This window comes from Schistocerca cancellata, chromosome 9 (genome assembly GCF_023864275.1).
Source record: "Schistocerca cancellata isolate TAMUIC-IGC-003103 chromosome 9, iqSchCanc2.1, whole genome shotgun sequence".
In the NCBI taxonomy this organism is placed as follows: Eukaryota; Metazoa; Arthropoda; class Insecta; order Orthoptera; family Acrididae; genus Schistocerca; species Schistocerca cancellata.
The window spans coordinates 2,831,642-2,850,124 of NC_064634.1; the positions used below are offsets into that span (position 1 = coordinate 2,831,642).

Genomic DNA, 18,483 nt, shown 5'->3' on the forward strand with positions numbered 1-18,483 from the left:
CTTCTGTACACTGTGTACACGATACTACTGCCACCTTCGTATGCACTTATCACTAATCCATGGCTCATCACCTCAATGTATATTGTCAGACCAGAATGAAACCTGCTGTTGAATGTACTTCACAACTCAATACACAGTGCAGATCCTAGTGAATTGGCACCAGTGATAGTGACATTTGCCAAAAGGGCAGAATATACCTATGCTGAATGGAGCAGGGGAAAATAAGCGCTCTCATCCATTGACTCAAATGGAATGTGGTGCACCAAGAATGCCTTCACTGAAAACTAGTACACCAATACTCTATTAGCTCCATGTCTGTGGGATGCATAGATTATAATTTGAACTTTATGCGGATTTATTTTCAGTAAAAAAAAGGTATTTCCTACAGTAGAAGACCTGTGTGTCTATGTGGAGGCTAATGACGTTGTTGAGACTTTTCGTGTGAAGACTGCAACACTGTAAGTCTGGAAGACGTGCACATGCAGCGTACTTCCATGTCCCTGCACAGGTCCAATCTACCAGTACAGAGTTGGCATGGGCCGCGTTGCACAAACAGAATGTTGACGACAGTACAGTTGTAAGGCATCGTGCTCTCCTGACCTTCATTGCTTACATATTCCGCCCTCACAATCATATTCCGCACATCAAGACACTTCATTCTAACCCAAACTCGATAAGATAAATTCAATGTTGTATGAATTCGTGTAAACGATATGCAAATAACAAGTGTGCACCGGGGTGGAAATACTCGAGGCTGGTGTACACACATACATTCCAGACACGACGGTCACAGAAGCTTTTAGTTCGGGAGACGCAAACCGCACGCTGGGGGGCCGGTCCCTTCAGAGGACGAGTCAACCTTGACAGCCCGTATAGTGGACAGCGTTTGCCCGCGTGAAAGGAAGAATTACCCCATGTTCGGCTTAAAAGCAAATTCCGCTACATTGTGTGGGAGCGCCCAGCCTACGCATTCTTTACAAATACAGCACACAGTTTCAGAGATTTTCACAGGGAGATAGCAAACGCCAAATGCCGATGCTATAGATTTCCGGATTGGTCGCCTTACACGAAACGTCGTTCTCCCGTTTTAGAAGAGCATTGCTGATTGGCAGACGATATTTATGACGCCTTGAGCTGAAGGAGTAATGGGAGAGAACGTAACAAGAGCGTGCGCGCTCGTATGTGTACTCAAAGAGCAAGGAACAAGTCTCTCCTCAGTACTTCACTGGGAGAGCACCTCTGACAAGAGCGAATCGGAGTGTGACTCTATATTGAGTCCTTGCGATTAAGCGTTGTTCACTGTGTTGGCCACCACACTTATTGTGCGGTGTGAACAGTCAGAGTTATAGTTAAACGCCTGCGAGCTAATTTTTGAGTGGCATCACAATGGACTGGTTATCTGACCGGTGTACCACGCGAATAGTTAAACTAGGGGCGAATAGGAGTCCTTGACTTCATCAAGGCGTAGGGAGAGTTTGATTGGCGAAGGTCAATCCAGATAGAACGAGAGTTATCTTATTTTTCAGCAGCGAGCGGCGCAGACAGCAGTCATCGCAGCTTACGGTATTGTGCGCTAAAGCTCTTGCGAGCCCCATATTTCCTCCACAACAGTACACTTCACTGCATTTCACACACGACAGCCTCGACTGTACCTAAAAACATTCTAACAGATAATTATTCAAGTTGAGTAGGCCCGGCTCTCAGACATTCTGCCAAGTCAATAACAATCTTAAGCTTTGTATAGAAATTTCATTAGCGAATCCTATCCTTGAGAGGTAACTTCACATTCTGGAAAGAACCCGGAAATAACTTGTTCACTTCATAACTAAAGGTGCAATTGTGATTTCTCAGAATTTTAGCAAAATAAATAATAATTTTCGTTAGTTTCATGTTTTTCTTACACTAACTAGCACTAATCCAGTAACCAAGTATCCCACTAGATACGTAAGAAATTTTGCGAATTTGTGTGTCATTTCGTTACAGCGGACGACTCCAGAAGATATTTATTGCTGAAAGGTTTTCAGGCATTTCTCTTTAGAACGTTAGGAGCGTCTGTCTGACTTCTGTAGTAGTGTGGGGGTGGAAATTGCATCTTGCAGGAGCCACAGGGTAAAGGGCACATCTCAGATGTATCCGTTGCGCAGAGTGACAGAATAGCACGCACACGCCACTCACACTGTTTTGCTGTGTTTTTCCCTAATTAACCTTTTCAACGCAGTCGAGGGGAGTAGAACGTCCTTGGTTGTTTGCTGTTGCTGTCGAGGAAGAGAGAACAATGTGTGAGTGGGACTGTGGTCTGCCAAACTAGCAACACGACGTGATTTGTTTAAATAAGTGTACGTTGCAGCAAAACCAGGATTAAATGGTTCAGTTGGCGAGAAATCTCATCCCACTAAACTTGAAGCAACTTGGAACAACACAAAAATCCAAATTCAGTTATATTTAAGCTTATACATATCGCAGTGGAATATGTTTGAGCTCTTTATTCTCCTTCCGTTTCGAGTTATTACTTAACTGTGAACTTGCCAGTTTCTTACCATCTCTTCTCACGTATTCTTAGGTTATCTATATTTGATGGGACGTGTTTCAAGGGTAACCGTAATCGTATCACTGGGGCATTAATCTTTGTTTCCACTTTCTCACAACAATCTGTGTTCAGCTGTACATTTGATATTACATCTCTTCTAGTGTAATTTGTCTGGGTCATTTGACTGAATACATATTAGATCTGCACCCACAACAACTCTTCTAGAGTTCTGTTATTCATATTTCATTGATTGAAATGAGTATGAGTATGTATTACACAATACAATCATATCTTTCTCATTAGGAACTACATAAAACCAGTCGGTGGCACTTAAGTATATGTATAAACTCCTATCTAATAAATTATTTTCTTAATAAAGTTATCAGGTAAGAAATTATAATAACCTACCTTATGGCTGTCTTGGTAACACATCTAAACTAACACAAAAGTATGCTTAGATATTTTCTCCCTCTTCACCATTTCTTTACAGTCTAAATGGTCAGTTAATTCTTAGAGCTATGTGGCTATAAACAATCTTTCTCTGGCTGTGTATATACGTACTGTTCCTTGCCCACTGCCTGGTCAAGATAACATTTTATACCTATGTAACTCCCTGCTCTCAATTAATGGAATATTAAATACGTAGGCTGACACACAATTGGTTACAAGTATATCTAGTTCCATTACTTTCAATGTTATGTACGTATCTTCTTCCATTAGAGTCATTGAAACGTTACACCTGTTAATTCAGCTTGGACTAGCCTTAGATATTGTGCAAACTGTACTGTTCTTACTATGTGTGGTGCAAGTATTCCCTTCCTGTGAGTGAAGTGGCATTCACTATTTGTTCATATGCTATAATTAATTCGCTAAGCCACGTTTGTTAATGTAGGAGTTGTTCATTGATCGTCACGAAAGCTGCAGTTCCCTAAATGTATAGGTCCTTAGGTCTCAAAGAATTTGTGACGAAGTGTTCCAGTTTCGACATTTCATTCGTGAGCAATTGCTAATCTGTGGCAATCGAATCTACCGTCTGCACAACACAGAGGTGACCTACTGAGAGGATAATCCCCGGACGTTGCAGGACATCCAGCGGTTTCTGGACGGCGCGGACGCCGGCGCCGTGTACTTCAGTATGGGCTCCAACGTGAAGAGCAGGGACTGGCCCGAGGAGAAGCGGCAGGCCTTCCTGAGGGTGTTCTCCAGGCTGGAACAGCGCGTGCTCTGGAAGTGGGAGGCCGACTCGCTGCCAGGCCAGCCGCCAAACGTCAAGACAGGCAAGTGGCTGCCGCAGTCGGACATCCTCGGTGAGTACGCCGTCCTGGCAGCGGCGCACTTTGTCACCTGAAGTTACCAGGTGGGCGGGGAGGGGGGCTCCCACTCTGCAGCGGAGCACGTGACGGTCCGAAACTCCGTGGCGGGCTGGGGCTCCAGCGCGGCCAGCAACTACCTTCTAAACTTGTACTCGGTTTAAGTCTGCCAGGAAGTTTCGGTCTACCGCACACTCCACTGTAGAGTACTAATTTATTCTAAAAACGATCCCCTGAGTTCTAGCTTAGCCGTTTCTCTGCAGTACCATTTATTCCAGCAGTGCAACACCCGCATGCCAGAGAACGTGTGTGGGGTCTGGAAAGTAGGAGATGAGATACTGGCAGAACTAATGCTGTGGGGGCGAGGCAGCGGTCATGCTTGGATAGCTCCCTAGGCAAGAGCACCTGTCCGTGAAAGGCAAAAGTTTCGAATTCGAGTCCCAGTTTGGCACATAGTTTTAATCTCCCAGAAAATTGCACTTGGCAAAGCACTCATTCGATTGCGCAGTATCAGTAATTTTTAATGCATCAGCTCTGGCTCAGGTCAGCGACCTTAGTAAAAGTGTGGAAAGCAGTTAAGCAGAAGGGTAGTGCAATATAACAAATTAGGAAATAATTAAGGCATGATAGGAAAACTTACATACACTGAAAGTGCAGGGGAAAAAACGTGGATGCCATAGGAAATACTTCGGCTTATGGGTGAAGGGAGAAGATAATGTTAACCGATTTCTCTGTAGTGCTTGACAGTTGTCCAATACCTAAACAACTAGATCCCAGTAACATACCTTTTTATGTTTTCTCGTTATTAATTTGTATGAATGTTTACTTTTCCTCATTAGTAATAAGAAATTTGTACATTGCCGCAGAAAACGGCAGAGATAGGTTTTTAAAATTATATTCGTAACAGAAGAGCAACGTCTGGACATCATTCAGTTTTTTAACAGCATTTGTTTCAGTCTCGCTTGAGAGTACTCATTTTTTAGATGTCACACAAACAGGACGTTTAATTTTTAATAATGCATCAACAATGCTAAGTGTATATAAAAATGCAATATAAAATCATCACAGCCGCAACAACAATTTTATTTGATTCGTTCACAAGCATGGCTATGGTCTGCAGTCATGAGAAGAGGCAGTAATTTCTTCCAGCCGGCAAGACATCTTAAAATATATATGCCCGAATCATCAAGATTTAGTGGCTGCACTGTATGATTGGCAAACAGACAATATTAGAGGTAAATTAATGATGTCAGCGTAACCTAATAGCGACGTTTACTTTTTGTTAATCACTAAGTTTGGTGCAGAATCAGACATTCTAAAAATCTACATCAATAGACTAATAAAAATTATCCTACATACATTATTCATTTTTGCACCTTCAGAATCTGTATGTTGCATTGTATTTTTCTTACACTGCGAGGAATACTGTTCAAGTGACCCATTTAGTTGCAACAAGAATCCATGCTTTAATTTCAGTACTGCAAGTAGCAATTAATTCTCATAACGTAAATTTCATGCCGATTCGTACTCTATGTTAGTTGTTGGGCTGCCTGCCAGCACGGTTATTTCATATTCGACGAACAGACTAACACACGGTAGACGATAGCAATATTAAAGTCGCTTCACCTTTTTTGATATTCCGCAAGTATTATTTGATCATGAACTGGCTTTCGGATTCTTAAGTCTGCCAGGCGACAAATTAATGTCGCTACTTTCTCCTTAGGTATTACTATTGAGAGAACTCATTTACATCGTCGAAAAGGAAACAAAAATTAAACCCAAAATTGCCGTTGCTTTTGCGGACAAAGACACACTGGTCCCACCCAATTCCAAACTACCATCATTTGACGTCACTTCCGTATTTACAAATATTTCCACAGCTAACTTTGTAGACATATTAACATCTCTTTTTGCAAAGACCCAAAATAAATAGTGTAGGATTACATGACAATAATATTTGCTCAAAAACACATAAAACAGAGTTATTTTCTGTTTCAGAACACTTTTTCGGGTCTAACTGCTCAGCTAAGGGCGCCCCTCTTAGTCCTGTACCATCTGAAAATTTAGTGGACACTTTTGAAAAGGTTTTCTTGCAGCAAGATCAACTGTGTCTCAGAATTAAATTGTATATCAGATATGTGGACAAGGAATGCTACCACTACAGAGTTAAATACATCTCTACATTTAAACTCTCAACGCAATCCTGTTTAGTTCACAACTGAACTGGGAGACACTTTTAAAAATTTGATATCCCCTCATACAGACATTAGCACAAAGAAACAATAATTTGGGATTTACAGCAAAACAACATTTACCAATACCGCAAACCCTGAAAGCTCCCAGCACCCACAAAGTCACAAACGTGCCCTTTTTCATTCCCTTTTCCGTTGTCCGAAAGTCCCTTTCAAACCGAACTGCAGAGATTGACATTTATCCGTTGTAAACTGCTGTCTAAAATGTTCCACTAAAGAAGAGAAAGACAAACTTAAGTCGTACTTGACGATCATTTTGGTTTCAGGGAGGAGAAGGAATTCTGATATCTCTTTCGTCTTTTGTCGCTAGATGACGATGGAAGTCATATTCACCGAAACGTCGCGTAATTTCAAACTCAATAGGCTGAAAAACCGGGGACTTTATTTTAAAAAATTCTGACGTTGCACTTAGTAGAGGAAGTCATACTGAGGAAAAAAGTCAGGAAACTTTCCTAACGATTCTGAACCCGGAAAAAAACATCGATAATGTAATGTGGAGTACGATGTAGACAATTCTTACTACAGTGAGACAAGAACAGATACAAACGAATAACCTACAAAATACTTGGATGAAAGCTATGGGCAACATACTTGTCGATGAATGGGTCTAACGGTAAACGAAGAAAAGAGGAAGATGATGATGAGTTATGGAAAGGAGAACAACAGCTCACTCAGCGTTACAGCTGGGAACTACACGTTACTGGAAGGAGTGAAAGAGTCGTTCTGTCTAGAAAATGTGATTACACAGATGGCCGAAGCAAGGAGGTCCTCCGAAACAGTCTGGTACGGGGGAAGAGTTTATGAGTAAAAGAGCTCTCTGATGCTGATATGGAAAACAGGAAGAAGTTCGTGGTGGATTACGCCTACATCACAGCACTGTATGGAAGTGAAACATGGAACGCTGGAAAGCCGAAGTAGATGCTGACAGCTTTTTATGGATGCCCATCTTATTGCATGGACGAGGGAGTTCAGCTGATGCTATTCTATCACGCGACTAGTTTGGGCGGCACGTTACCTCTATTCTCTGGCCCCACCACAGCCAAAAAAGTATTTGATTTCCTTGGAGCAGTTACTGTGGGATCCTTATAACTAATCTTGTAATAGAACAAATACATTGTCAGGATAGAACTGTGGTGGTACTTTTTCTCATAGATAGTAATAGTGTTTGCAATATGGTTCTGTCATAAAGAGCTACAAATTAAGTGAACATTGTATGAAATTTATAAGTGCTGAAAAGAATTGGAGAGGAAAGAAGTCTATTTAAGTAGACGCCGGAATTTATAAGCAGTCATATTTCGTTCCTTATGCACGCTACATCAGTTGTACACACTTTTATATTTTCTACTTCCGTTGAACAACGGTGTATTACTAAGTTTGTAGGTGCACTCTGCGACGTTAGCTAATGGTTTTCTGCTTCTGAAAAGTAGCGTGCTAACCATAAGAGCAAAGCACTTGTGGTTTTACCTGCTGTTGCTAGTACCTTAGGTAACTGGGCTGTGCACGGCTTTGTTTAAGAAGAATCACTCGATGAAGTCGTAGGGTCGAACTGCGCACGTCTACTTTCATCTCTATCGACTAACTCGCTGCAAATTATAACCTGCGGTCAAACGGTCTATGCACTGGCCAGAATTGCGAATTAATAAAATAATCAGATCTATTAAACAAAAGATAATTGAAAATATCGCTTCTGTTGTAAGGTTGCACTTTTTTCAGTGGTTAGACCACGACTGGTTTCGTGTTATTACGTTCCCATCATCAGGTGTGATAACAGGAGACAGGAGCTAATAATAATTTTACACGCACAAGTACACATGAGAAAATAAAAAGAAGTTCCACATAACGTTTTAGAAAATAGCGGTCGGGCTACGTGCGGTAATTTTTTTTTCCTTTATTGTTACTTTAAACCTGTACAACAGGCAGGCTGTCAGCAGCATTCTACGCTGCTCTTCAGCCATAGGATACACAATGAGAGATAAACACGAAGAAGACACATAAGGTACAGAACGGTGGGCAATAAAACAGGAGACACATAAAGACAAACACGGAGCCGTTCACATTCGACGGGAATCCACACTGCAAACTGTTGATACGACGCACAAACACTGAAGAAGACGATGGCACTGGTGAACGATGGAGTGTGACGGTGAACACTGAACACTAAACACGACGGCACGCACAGTAGACACTGATGGCGGTGATCTTCGGAGCGCGAATGTCCACATAGCGTGTGCGAGTCCGGGGACCTGCCAAGAGGGGAACAGGGGTGAGGCGGGGGAGAGGGGAGAACAAGGATGCCAATGGCTGAGGATACGGGGGCAGGAGGAGAGGGACAGGAGAGGGGAAGCCCGGGGAAGGAACGGGGAGAAATGGAGGAGGGAGGGAAAAGGGAGAGAAGGGAGGGAGGGTGCCCAGAGGAGCAAGCACAGGAGGAGGGTGGGAGGATCAAAGTCGGTAGGAGGGGTAAATGGAGGGGAGGAGGGCATCATCAGGGAGAGGGAGCTGGTGGAAGCCACCTTGGGAGAGGGTAAGGAGGGTGGAGAGATGGAGACCGGATGGGACGTGGGAATACAGGCGCGGCAGCAGGCGGGGGTGGGAGAGGATCGGAGAGACGAGTGGGTGAGGAGGATCGAGTTTTCGGGAGGAGTACAGGATCCGTATCCTTTCAAGGAAAAGGAGGAGGTGGGGGAAGGGGATGAGATCGTACAGGATCCGCGTGGGGGAGGGGAGACGGATGGGATAGGCGAGGCGGAGAGCATGGCGTTCAAGGATTTGGAGGGATTTGTAAAAGGTAGGGGGGGGCGGAGATCCTACGTGCGGTAAAAATTAAGTCACTGAAGAAGTAACACCGGACATTACTACGGACGAGTGCCTGGGTAAAGAATTATGCGATGACCAGCAGGACACTTACACTTGGTGTGCTGTGACCCCGGGCGTACTGCCCCTGTTCGACACGTTGCTTTGCCCCTGACAATGTGCTCTTAGCGCTGTTCGTGCAACTTTTTCATGATGTTCTTCCTTTTACACGAATATCACAAATCTAAATAGTGAACGGCCGGGCTAGTTTGTCCCGCGTTGTTCTTCTCGTCAGCAGATGGCATTGCTATGGTTCACCAGTCTGCTTCTTCCCCCTTCACGTACAGTGAGTACCCCGTGCTCTGCGCTCCCTGTTGCCACGCTGCGTCCTCTACTCGCCCACCGCGGCGCTCGGCGTCACAACACAGAGTGTTCGTTGCGTACTTCTTTACCTAGGCAGCAGCCGTCTGTAGTAATGTCTGCTGTCGCTTTGGCGTTGACTCACGTTTTTCCGCACCTAGCCCGACCACTGTTTTCTAAAAAATATTATGTTGTGATTCTTTTTTGTTTTCTCTCATGAAAAAATTATTATCAGCTTCGATCTCTCGTTTATTTTCAGTATCACACCTGATGTCGGGCATAAAAAAAAAGAAAAACTTTACAACTGAATCGGTATTTTCAATCTCAGTTAAAATACTCAGTTGCGAAAGTTCGTCCGGGAGGACTGTTTAAAAGAGAAATGAATAATTTAAAAAAACGGGTTATATTCTAACGTCTGTAATTGATGTAAATGACAGAATTATGCTGAGTAGTGTTTATTCATGAAAGTATATCTCAACTGAACGAAAAGTGGTCTTACGGTATCCAGTTAAAACACATACGGAAAATAACCTTATCAAATGCACTAGACTTGCGTTGACAGCGGTGCGAGAATGGTAGCAGAAATAGTTATAAAGATACGCGAAAATTATGTCCACTTCGTGATCACAATACACGAAATATTGGCCGCCTCAAAATAGTTCAGAGTTCGACATGATGATTTACAAATTAACACACGTGAGTTCGAGTAGAAACTCACACGCTGTCTATTCTCCATACTTCCATAATGCAGTTGTAAAAAGTACTGTAGTGGCTGCTCACCTCCCAGAATCAATCACCTATATGATCAAGCCATGCACGTTGGTACAGGCAGGTCTGCTTCCTTCCAGAACGAGACAAAAATGCCTGCAGTCGGTTTCTTGAGCGCTCCACCGGCATCAAGCTTCTCTCCGTTTGACTCCAGGGCCGCCCACCCACTGCCTGCTTCTCCACTGGCTGAAGGCCATCCGCACAGGAAATACATCGTTCTTAAGTCCTACAGACATGATGTGACGCAACTTGACCATTGCCTCCACTAAACTAATATACTCATATTACAACAACATTTTAAAAAAGGAATATTATATACATTCTATCATAATCAGACCATTTAAAATAACGAAAATAAAGACTTGTTCACAAATAAATAAGCTAGTAATCATGTGAAAGTGTGTTCAATGACAAAAGACTGTCGTTAAATACAGTTTAAACAGTTATTAGTGTCTGTCCGACAGAGGTGTCTTTCGGTCCTCTTTTCAATGCTACTGCCAGCTAAATCACATCTTAAATAACTATGATTTTGTATTACACACTTAATCAATAGTTAAATGAATGTCTAGCAAAAATAGTAACATTCTCATTAAATAAAGACACAAGTATGACAAGATTTGAGGAATTCATGCTGCAATCATTTGCTGTGTTATTACGGAGAATACAATGTTCTGAAGGCCATTTGCATCCTGAAAAAGGTCTAAAAGATGTCCTGAATCAATAAATAAGATAGTTACAGATACATAGCTTTCAGTGATGGTAGCTATAGTGCTATGATATCATCTGATTTACCGTTTGGTGAAATTGCCTGACGCTTTCAAAAGCTGTTAATTTAGAGGTTCATTGTGTAAATATTTAGTCATTCTAAAATATTAACTTCTGTAGTTTTAAACACATTGAAAATATGTCAGTGGATAGCCCTCATTTTTCTCACATTTCAGATGTACAGGGCTATTACAAATGATTGAAGCGATTTCATAAATTCACTGTAGCTCCATTCATTGACATATGGTCACAACACACTACAGATACGTAGAAAAACTCATAAAGTTTTGTTCGGCTGAAGCCGCACTTCAGGTTTCTGCCGCCAGAGCGCTCGAGAGCGCAGTGAGACAAAATGGCGACAGGAGCCGAGAAAGCGTATGTCGTGCTTGAAATGCACTCACATCAGTCAGTCATAACAGTGCAACGACACTTCAGGACGAAGTTCAACAAAGATCCACCAACTGCTAACTCCATTCGGCGATGGTACGCGCAGTTTAAAGCTTCTGGATGCCTCTGTAAGGGGAAATCAACGGGTCGGCCTGCAGTGAGCGAAGAAACGGTTGAACGCTTGCGGGCAAGTTTCACGCATAGTGATGTGAAAGATTCAGTGTTTAAACCTCCTCTACCAAGAAACATGCCAGAACTGCGAGCTCGCATCAACGATGCTTTCGAACTCATTGATGGGGACATGCTGCGCCGAGTGTGGGAGGAACTTGATTATCGGCTTGATATCTGCCGAATCACTAAAGGGGCACATATCGAACATTTGTGAATGCCTAAAAAAACTTTTTGAGTTTTTGTATGTGTGTGCAAAGCATTGTGAAATATCTCAAATAATAAAGTTATTGTAGAGCTGTGAAATCGCTTCAATCATTTGTAATAACCCTGTATTGTTGTGACTTAGCCATCTTTGAGATTATCTGAAAGTCCGCTATTGCTGGTGCATTCCGCGTTCCGCTAAGCGAGCGACCATTGTCCAGCTCCCCCTTCTGGGATTATCCGCATTTCTGGCCACAGTGCTCATCTTCATACCTGGCTCGCCCATATGTCACTCAGCTAGACAAGCCGAAGTGCACCCCTGGCTCTGGAACCAGAAGGCTTGACAAACAAGTACCTTGCACCAATTCCAGGGGGGCAATTAGCTCACGTACACGCACGTAACGTTACAATTTGATTTGGGTCCTCACTCGAAATAGACCATTACTGGCTTATATGAATGGGTGCTGTATGTTTTCTGGGGCATGACTGAAGGAACAAGCACCACACAATCATATAGTTTATTTTCCTAGATGGGCAATGAATCAACCACCTCCACTGCGGATGCACAATTGCTTTCTACCTAAGAAATGAGCACACAGGACACAGGCAGGGACTGTGGTCAGGTAGCGCTAGGCGGGAGTGTGGATCGGTTAAGAAGCGTGCCGTGCAGTTACTTTATAAACACTGTGTCTGGGTGGTGTAGTGGTCAACACAGCTGCCTAGTAAGCAGAAGGTCCCAGGTTCGATTCCCAGTCTGGCACACCTTTTCGCTCATCGCCACTGATTCCGCATAAAGCCCTGATACCGCTGACATCAGTAATAGTTCCTTCCCTTTCCATTCCTTTCTTTTCCTTTCCTTTTCTTTCTTTCCCAACCACCATCAGTTTACATTAGCACCTAATGAACAACTCGTTTGAAGTCGTTCTTTGAATTAATCAAGGCTGTAGAGCATACAGAGAAAGAGTCAACAAACAAAACTACAGTTTGTTTATCTCAAACTTGTACCTAGGGTAACAAGGAGAGCGCAACAGTAATTCTAACTCATTGTCTCACTAAATCCTGAAATCCAACTTGCCCTTAGGTTGTTGTTGTTGTGGTCTTCAGTCCTGAGACTGGTTTGATGCAGCTCTCCATTCTACTCAGTCCTGTGCGAGCTTCTTCATCTCTGAGTAACTGCTGCAAACTACATCCTTCTGAATTTGCTTAGTGTATTCATCTCTTGATCTCCCTCTACGATTTTTACCCTCCACGCTGCCCTCCAATACTAAATTGGTGATCCCTCGATGTCTCAGAACATGTCCTACCAACCCATCCCTTCTTCTAGTCAAGTTGTGCCACAAGTTCCTCTTCTCCCCAATTCTGTTCAATACCTCCTCATTAGTTATGTGATCTACCCTTCTGATCTTCAGCATTCTTCTGTAGCACCACATTTCGAAAGCTTCTATTCTCTTCTTGTCCAAACTATTTATCGGCCGCGTTTCACTTCCATACATGGCTACACTCCATACAAATATTTTCAGAAACGACTTCCTGAGATTTAAATTTATACTCGATGTTAACAAATTTTTCTTCTTCAGAAACGCTTTCCTTGCCATTGCCAGTCTACATTTTATATCCTCTCTACTTCGACCATCATCAGTTATTTTTCTACCCAAATAGCAAAACTCTTTTACTACTTTAAGTGTCTCATTTCCTAAACTAATTCCCTCAGCATGACCCGACTTAATACTTAGGTATTGAGCTCATAATGGCTGTCTGCCGAAGAAATAATATGGTTTTTAGCTCACTTTGTCTATCACTACTTCTCTCCTTGTCGATTATTGATTGTTTCATCATTAGTATAATTTGATAATCTGTCAGATGGAGTTCATCAAGCACAATGGATTGAGGCGTTACTATTACTGAATTATAGTGACAAAACCATCTCACGAGATTCGAACAAACATTCAACTCTCATGAACGCTTCAGCCTTGGACGACTTTCTCCACTTGTAAACTAATATTCAGCATTTGTCCGACATGCGGCTGACAACATATGTAGACTCCACTGTTACTACAACTGCTATGGTGCATGCAAAAACAAACAGCTGTAAAACTCAATGTTCAACTCAGAGATAGCTTAACCGCATGTTGTTTTACCTCACAGAGGTTTAATTTCTTCTCGTAACCATCGAGAAGCAGCAACAATGAATTCACACAGTGAACTGGTAATTAGGACTTCATTTCCCATTCTTGTCGAATACGAAATAAACAGATAGTCGAATGGGAAGATGAACCCCAATCTTCCTTCCTTCTTTCTTTGCACTCTGGCCTTGTGAGACAAGTTGAAGTGCTACACGACTGAGTAGCGTCTCCTGTCACGAAAACTGACAATGGTCAGGAGAGCAGTGTGCTGACCACATGCTCCTACATATCCGCACGTGTAAGGATGACACGGCGGTCGGTAGACAACGTTGGTCCTTCTGAGGCCTATTCGAACCGAGTTTACTTTTATTGGTCCACTGTGAATTGCAGTGACTGAAATCTAATACTTGTCTTAGAATAAATGTGTCATTTCTGTTTGTCTCATTGCATATTTCTTTCAGTTAGCTTCTGTGACACAGTGTAGTACGTTTTTCTACGAATGGTCCTAATTTCGTCGAGCTGTTTTACTTGGCAGCAACACTGCAATAAAACACTCCGTCTTCAGGCCACGAGTAGCCTACCGGGGCCATCCGACCGCCGTGTCATCCTCAGTGGAGGATGCGGATAGGAGGGGCGTGGGGTCAACACACCGCTCTCCAGGTCGTTAGGATGGTATTCTTGACCCAAGCCGCTACTAATCGGTCGAGTAGCTCCTCAGTTGGCATCACGAGGCTGAGTGCACGCCGAAAAATGACAACAGCGCATGGTGGCCCGGATGGTCACCATCCGAGTGCCGACCACGCCCGACCGCGCTTAACTTCGGTGATCTCACGGGAACCGGTGTATCCACTGCGGCAAGGCCGTTGCCTGGCAGCAACACTGCAAACGAAAGTTAATTTTGTCCTTAAGTTTTTCACAACAGTGTACTTACTCGTTTTACATGTTCTAAAGTTGATGTCTCTGTCACAGAACATAATGCGCGATCGTGTTTCGGTTTATGATATGATACTGTACTATGATGAGAAATCTGAAGGTCTACTTTTCCAGCAATGAGTAAGCAAGTTCATTTACGAGTTGCCATTAATTTATAAAGTGTCAGACTAATGACATACCTCCCAATGAATTCCTGAAACAAGACATAGTTGCATGAAAATATTATTGATATGCAAATCGAATAAACAAGCTGACATTTCGTCAATATAAGCCACTAACACTCACATTATGAATTGCGCACAACTAATTTCCCAGACACAAGCTAAATGACACAGTTCTGGGGAAAGGAGAATCTTGCAACATTTTCGGGCAAAACCCTTACAGCGGTGCATAAAGTGAACACAATATGATGCTATAGCCACTGTGCAGACGGCTGGGAACAGCCACCCTTGTCCCTGTGAGACACCCAATAAATCTACCCTTTAACGACGATCATCCGGAAAGCCTTTAGCAGGAACACAGCTGGAAATGGGAGATAAACGTGCAGAAAAACCCAACTAAAAGCATTGGTGACCCACTGTGGCCATCTGCGTTAAAACCCAGGTGGAAAAAAGCTTTTTGCCTCAGTATTACGCAGCAGAAATTAAACTCTGCCCTACGAAAGAAACGATGCCTCTGATAGGCTACAGAAACTTTAGTGGGTGGAGTTATAACAAGTACGAACACCCTGATTGGCCAGAAAGAAAAAAGTGTGACCACCAGTAATGATACAGGAAAAATTAAGACAGAAAAATCCTCTCTTCTCTTGCAGCAAATCGTCAAGTGTATGAGCAAGGCGACTCACGTACTTTTGCCGTACTTTCAACTATGCCCTGTAGTTAAACATATTCACGAGTGTCAGGCTTAATTGAAGCAGGATCGTAAAATATCAAATTTAATGAAAAGAACTGCTCAGCCACTGTAGAGTGCTTTATACTCTGAGGTTATTGGATGGTTTTAATTGTGTACTTCTTTTTGATTGCTCTTTACCGACCCCATCCATTATTTGGTTATTTTAATTGCGAACTTATTTCAGTTGATGTTGTAAGTAGGCTGTTTAGGTTTTCTTATTGGTAACGCCACGTAGCGCTCTGTATGAAAAATCACTGGCTGTACTGTGTGTAGTCTGTGGCTAGTTTGCATTGTTGTTTGCCATTGTAGTGTTGGGCTGTCGGCTGTTAACAGCACGTAGCGTTAGGCAGTTGGAGGTGAGCCGCCAGCAGTGGTGGATGTGGGGAGAGAAATGGCGGAGTTTTGAAATTTGTAAGACTGGATGTCATGAACTGCTATGTATATTACGATTTTTCAACACTATTGAGGTAAATAGATTGTTTGTTCTCTATTAAAATCTTTCATTTGCTAACTATGCCTATCAGTAGTTAGTGCGTTCCGAAGTCTGAATCTCTTATTTAGCTGGCAGTAGTGCTGCTCGCTGTATTGCAGTAGTTCGAGTAACGAAGATTTTTGTGAGGTAAGTGATTTGTGAAACGTATAGGTTAATGTTAGTCAGGGCCATTCTTTTGTAGGGATTTTTGAAAGTCAGATTGTGTTGCGCAAAAAATATTGTGTGTCAGTTTAAGCACAGTCATGTATAATTGTTCAAAGGGGACGTTCCAATGTTTCTGTCCCCAATTGTATTTAATTTCCTTGTATTCTACAGACCCTCAGATGTGGTTAATGACCAGGTTACTATTAAAGAAATCTGGAGTTAGGAATTGATACCCAGAATATAAATGTTTTAACATCATGTATCTATTATAATTATGATTGCTGTATGATGAGGTCATACTGAGTGTAAAAACAAACCTTAATAATGAAAAAACCCTTTAAATTACTGTTTGCTAACAAGTAGTGACGCCATGAACCAGTACACTAAGTTCTGTTAGCGTTAACGGTGGTGGTGGTTTGTGTTTGACGTCCCGTCGGCAACGAGGTCATTAGAGACAGAGCGCAAGCTCGGGTTAGGGAAGGATTGGGAAGGAAATCGGCCGTGCCCTTTCAAAGGAACCATCCCGGCATTTGCCTGAAACGATTTAGGGAAATCACGGAAAACCTAAATCAGGACGGCCGGAGACGGGATTGAACCGTCGTCCTCCCGAATGCGAGTCCAGTGTGCTAACCACTGCGCCACCTCGCTCGGTCTAGCGTCAACGTTTCTTTTACAGGGTGTGTAGTGGAACCGACACTGAGATCATTGTTTGATTAAATCACAGCTCGTACTGCTGCTCTCTTCTGAACTCTAAATGCATGAGACGGTTTCTTCCTTCCTTGCAGGCCAGAGGTTCAACATTAATTCCCCAAAACACTCTCTGAGCGTCGTTCTTGCACAACTGTGGTAGGAAGGTAGAGCAGAACAAGTCCCACACTTGTTAGAAATTTTCTGAGCGTTGCATTTCTTGTCACCACACTGGTTGTAATACAATCGGCAATGATTTCATACCGTTATACTTCTATCTGGAACGCAAGTCACGAACTGAAACTCGTTAATCGTAATGCAGATCACAGTTTAACAACGCTTCTCGTCAATAAATATCCTGAGATATTAGCGCTGTTTCAGACTGCTAAATTCCAGGACCAGTGACTTGGCAGTCACGACAGCTGTCATCAGCGGAATTCCTTCCTCAGCAGCAGTGCAGCGCGTGTCTTTTTTCCTTTTTGACAGATCGGAGGCCGGGGATTACTGCGCTACCACGTAAGGCCGTGCTGCAAAAAGCCCCTGAGACGTAGAGGCACTGTCTCCATGTGAACAGTCCTGACTTAGCTCGCGACCCGATGTGCTATACAACAGTAGGACTTGAGACATATTCTGCAACATCACAACTCGCCCTGGGCCAATTAGCTATATTACAACTGTTTCAAGTGATTTATGTTCATTACAGTGCACCGAAGTCCACGTGTGTGTGTAAGGTACCTGTTTGTATAAGTGCTTTGAAGTACAACAATTAGCGCGGCGTGGCGTGGCGTGTTGCAGCCCACAAGAACGTGCGCGCGTTCATAACGCACGGCGGACTGCTGAGCACGCAGGAGGCGATGGCGAGGGGCGTGCCGCTGGTGGGCGTGCCCGTCTTCATGGACCAGAAGCTCAACGTTTTGCTCGCCGCCAAGCAGGGCTACGCCGTCAGGCTGGAGCTCCACAACGTCACCGAGGCCTCCGTAGGGTGGGCGCTCGGCGAGGTGCTCAACGTCCCCAGGTGAGCAAGTGGGCACTGTAAGGGGCTAGTTTAACAGGCTACTGTGTGTGTGTGTGTGTGTGTCACATCGCAGTGCGGGCTACACAAACAGAGGTAGGTACATACAGAGAGAGTGAGATGGGTTTGGGGTATGGTGAGAGGATTGGGAGGGAAGCCTGGAGGGAAGGCAGTCTCCTTCTGCAAGACGAAAGGTACGAGGGACACACCTCCTTGTAGCCAAACATTGCAAGGTCACAATGTTTCAGTGCTATTGAGGTGTGGTCAGAGCTCAAGGAAAGCAGTTACACCTAGAAGGAAACTGGGTGTGATCGTCTATCGGTGGATGGACAGAGTGGTTCAAAATTATACCTATCCCCATCCCCTTGTCATGTGGTGTGCACTGTAATGGGGAAGCTCATAACGTCTTTGGAAAAAAATTGTGGCTACCCCAAGTAATACCTTATACTGTAAGTAGTATGGCTATGAGGGTAGCATCTCGCTAACGCCTTAAATTAACCATGCCAGATACGTTAACAACAACACTGACACACTACCAATGCAGGTCTAAGGCACAAGAAAAAGAAGAGGATTAAGTATGACTATGAGGACATGGAAACACCTAGTCAAAAAGTTTTGATTTGTTTAGATTTGTGACGTCACAAACAACGTCTAGGATTGCTCCAC

General features: G+C 43.3%; 1 protein-coding gene and 1 pseudogene across 1 annotated transcript in view; one reads left to right on the forward strand and one right to left on the reverse strand.

Moving 5' to 3' along the window:
- LOC126100548 (UDP-glycosyltransferase UGT5-like) overlaps positions 1 to 18,483 on the forward strand; it is a 60,598-nt gene that overhangs the window by 35,962 nt on the left and 6,153 nt on the right. Inside the window, exons 4-5 of the mRNA XM_049911166.1 lie at positions 3,612 to 3,834; positions 17,601 to 17,820. Of these exons, the coding sequence (XP_049767123.1) occupies positions 3,612 to 3,834; positions 17,601 to 17,820 (443 nt within the window). The remainder of the gene's footprint in view (positions 1 to 3,611; positions 3,835 to 17,600; positions 17,821 to 18,483) is intronic.
- On the reverse strand, positions 14,409 to 14,525 carry LOC126102566 (5S ribosomal RNA; annotated as a pseudogene).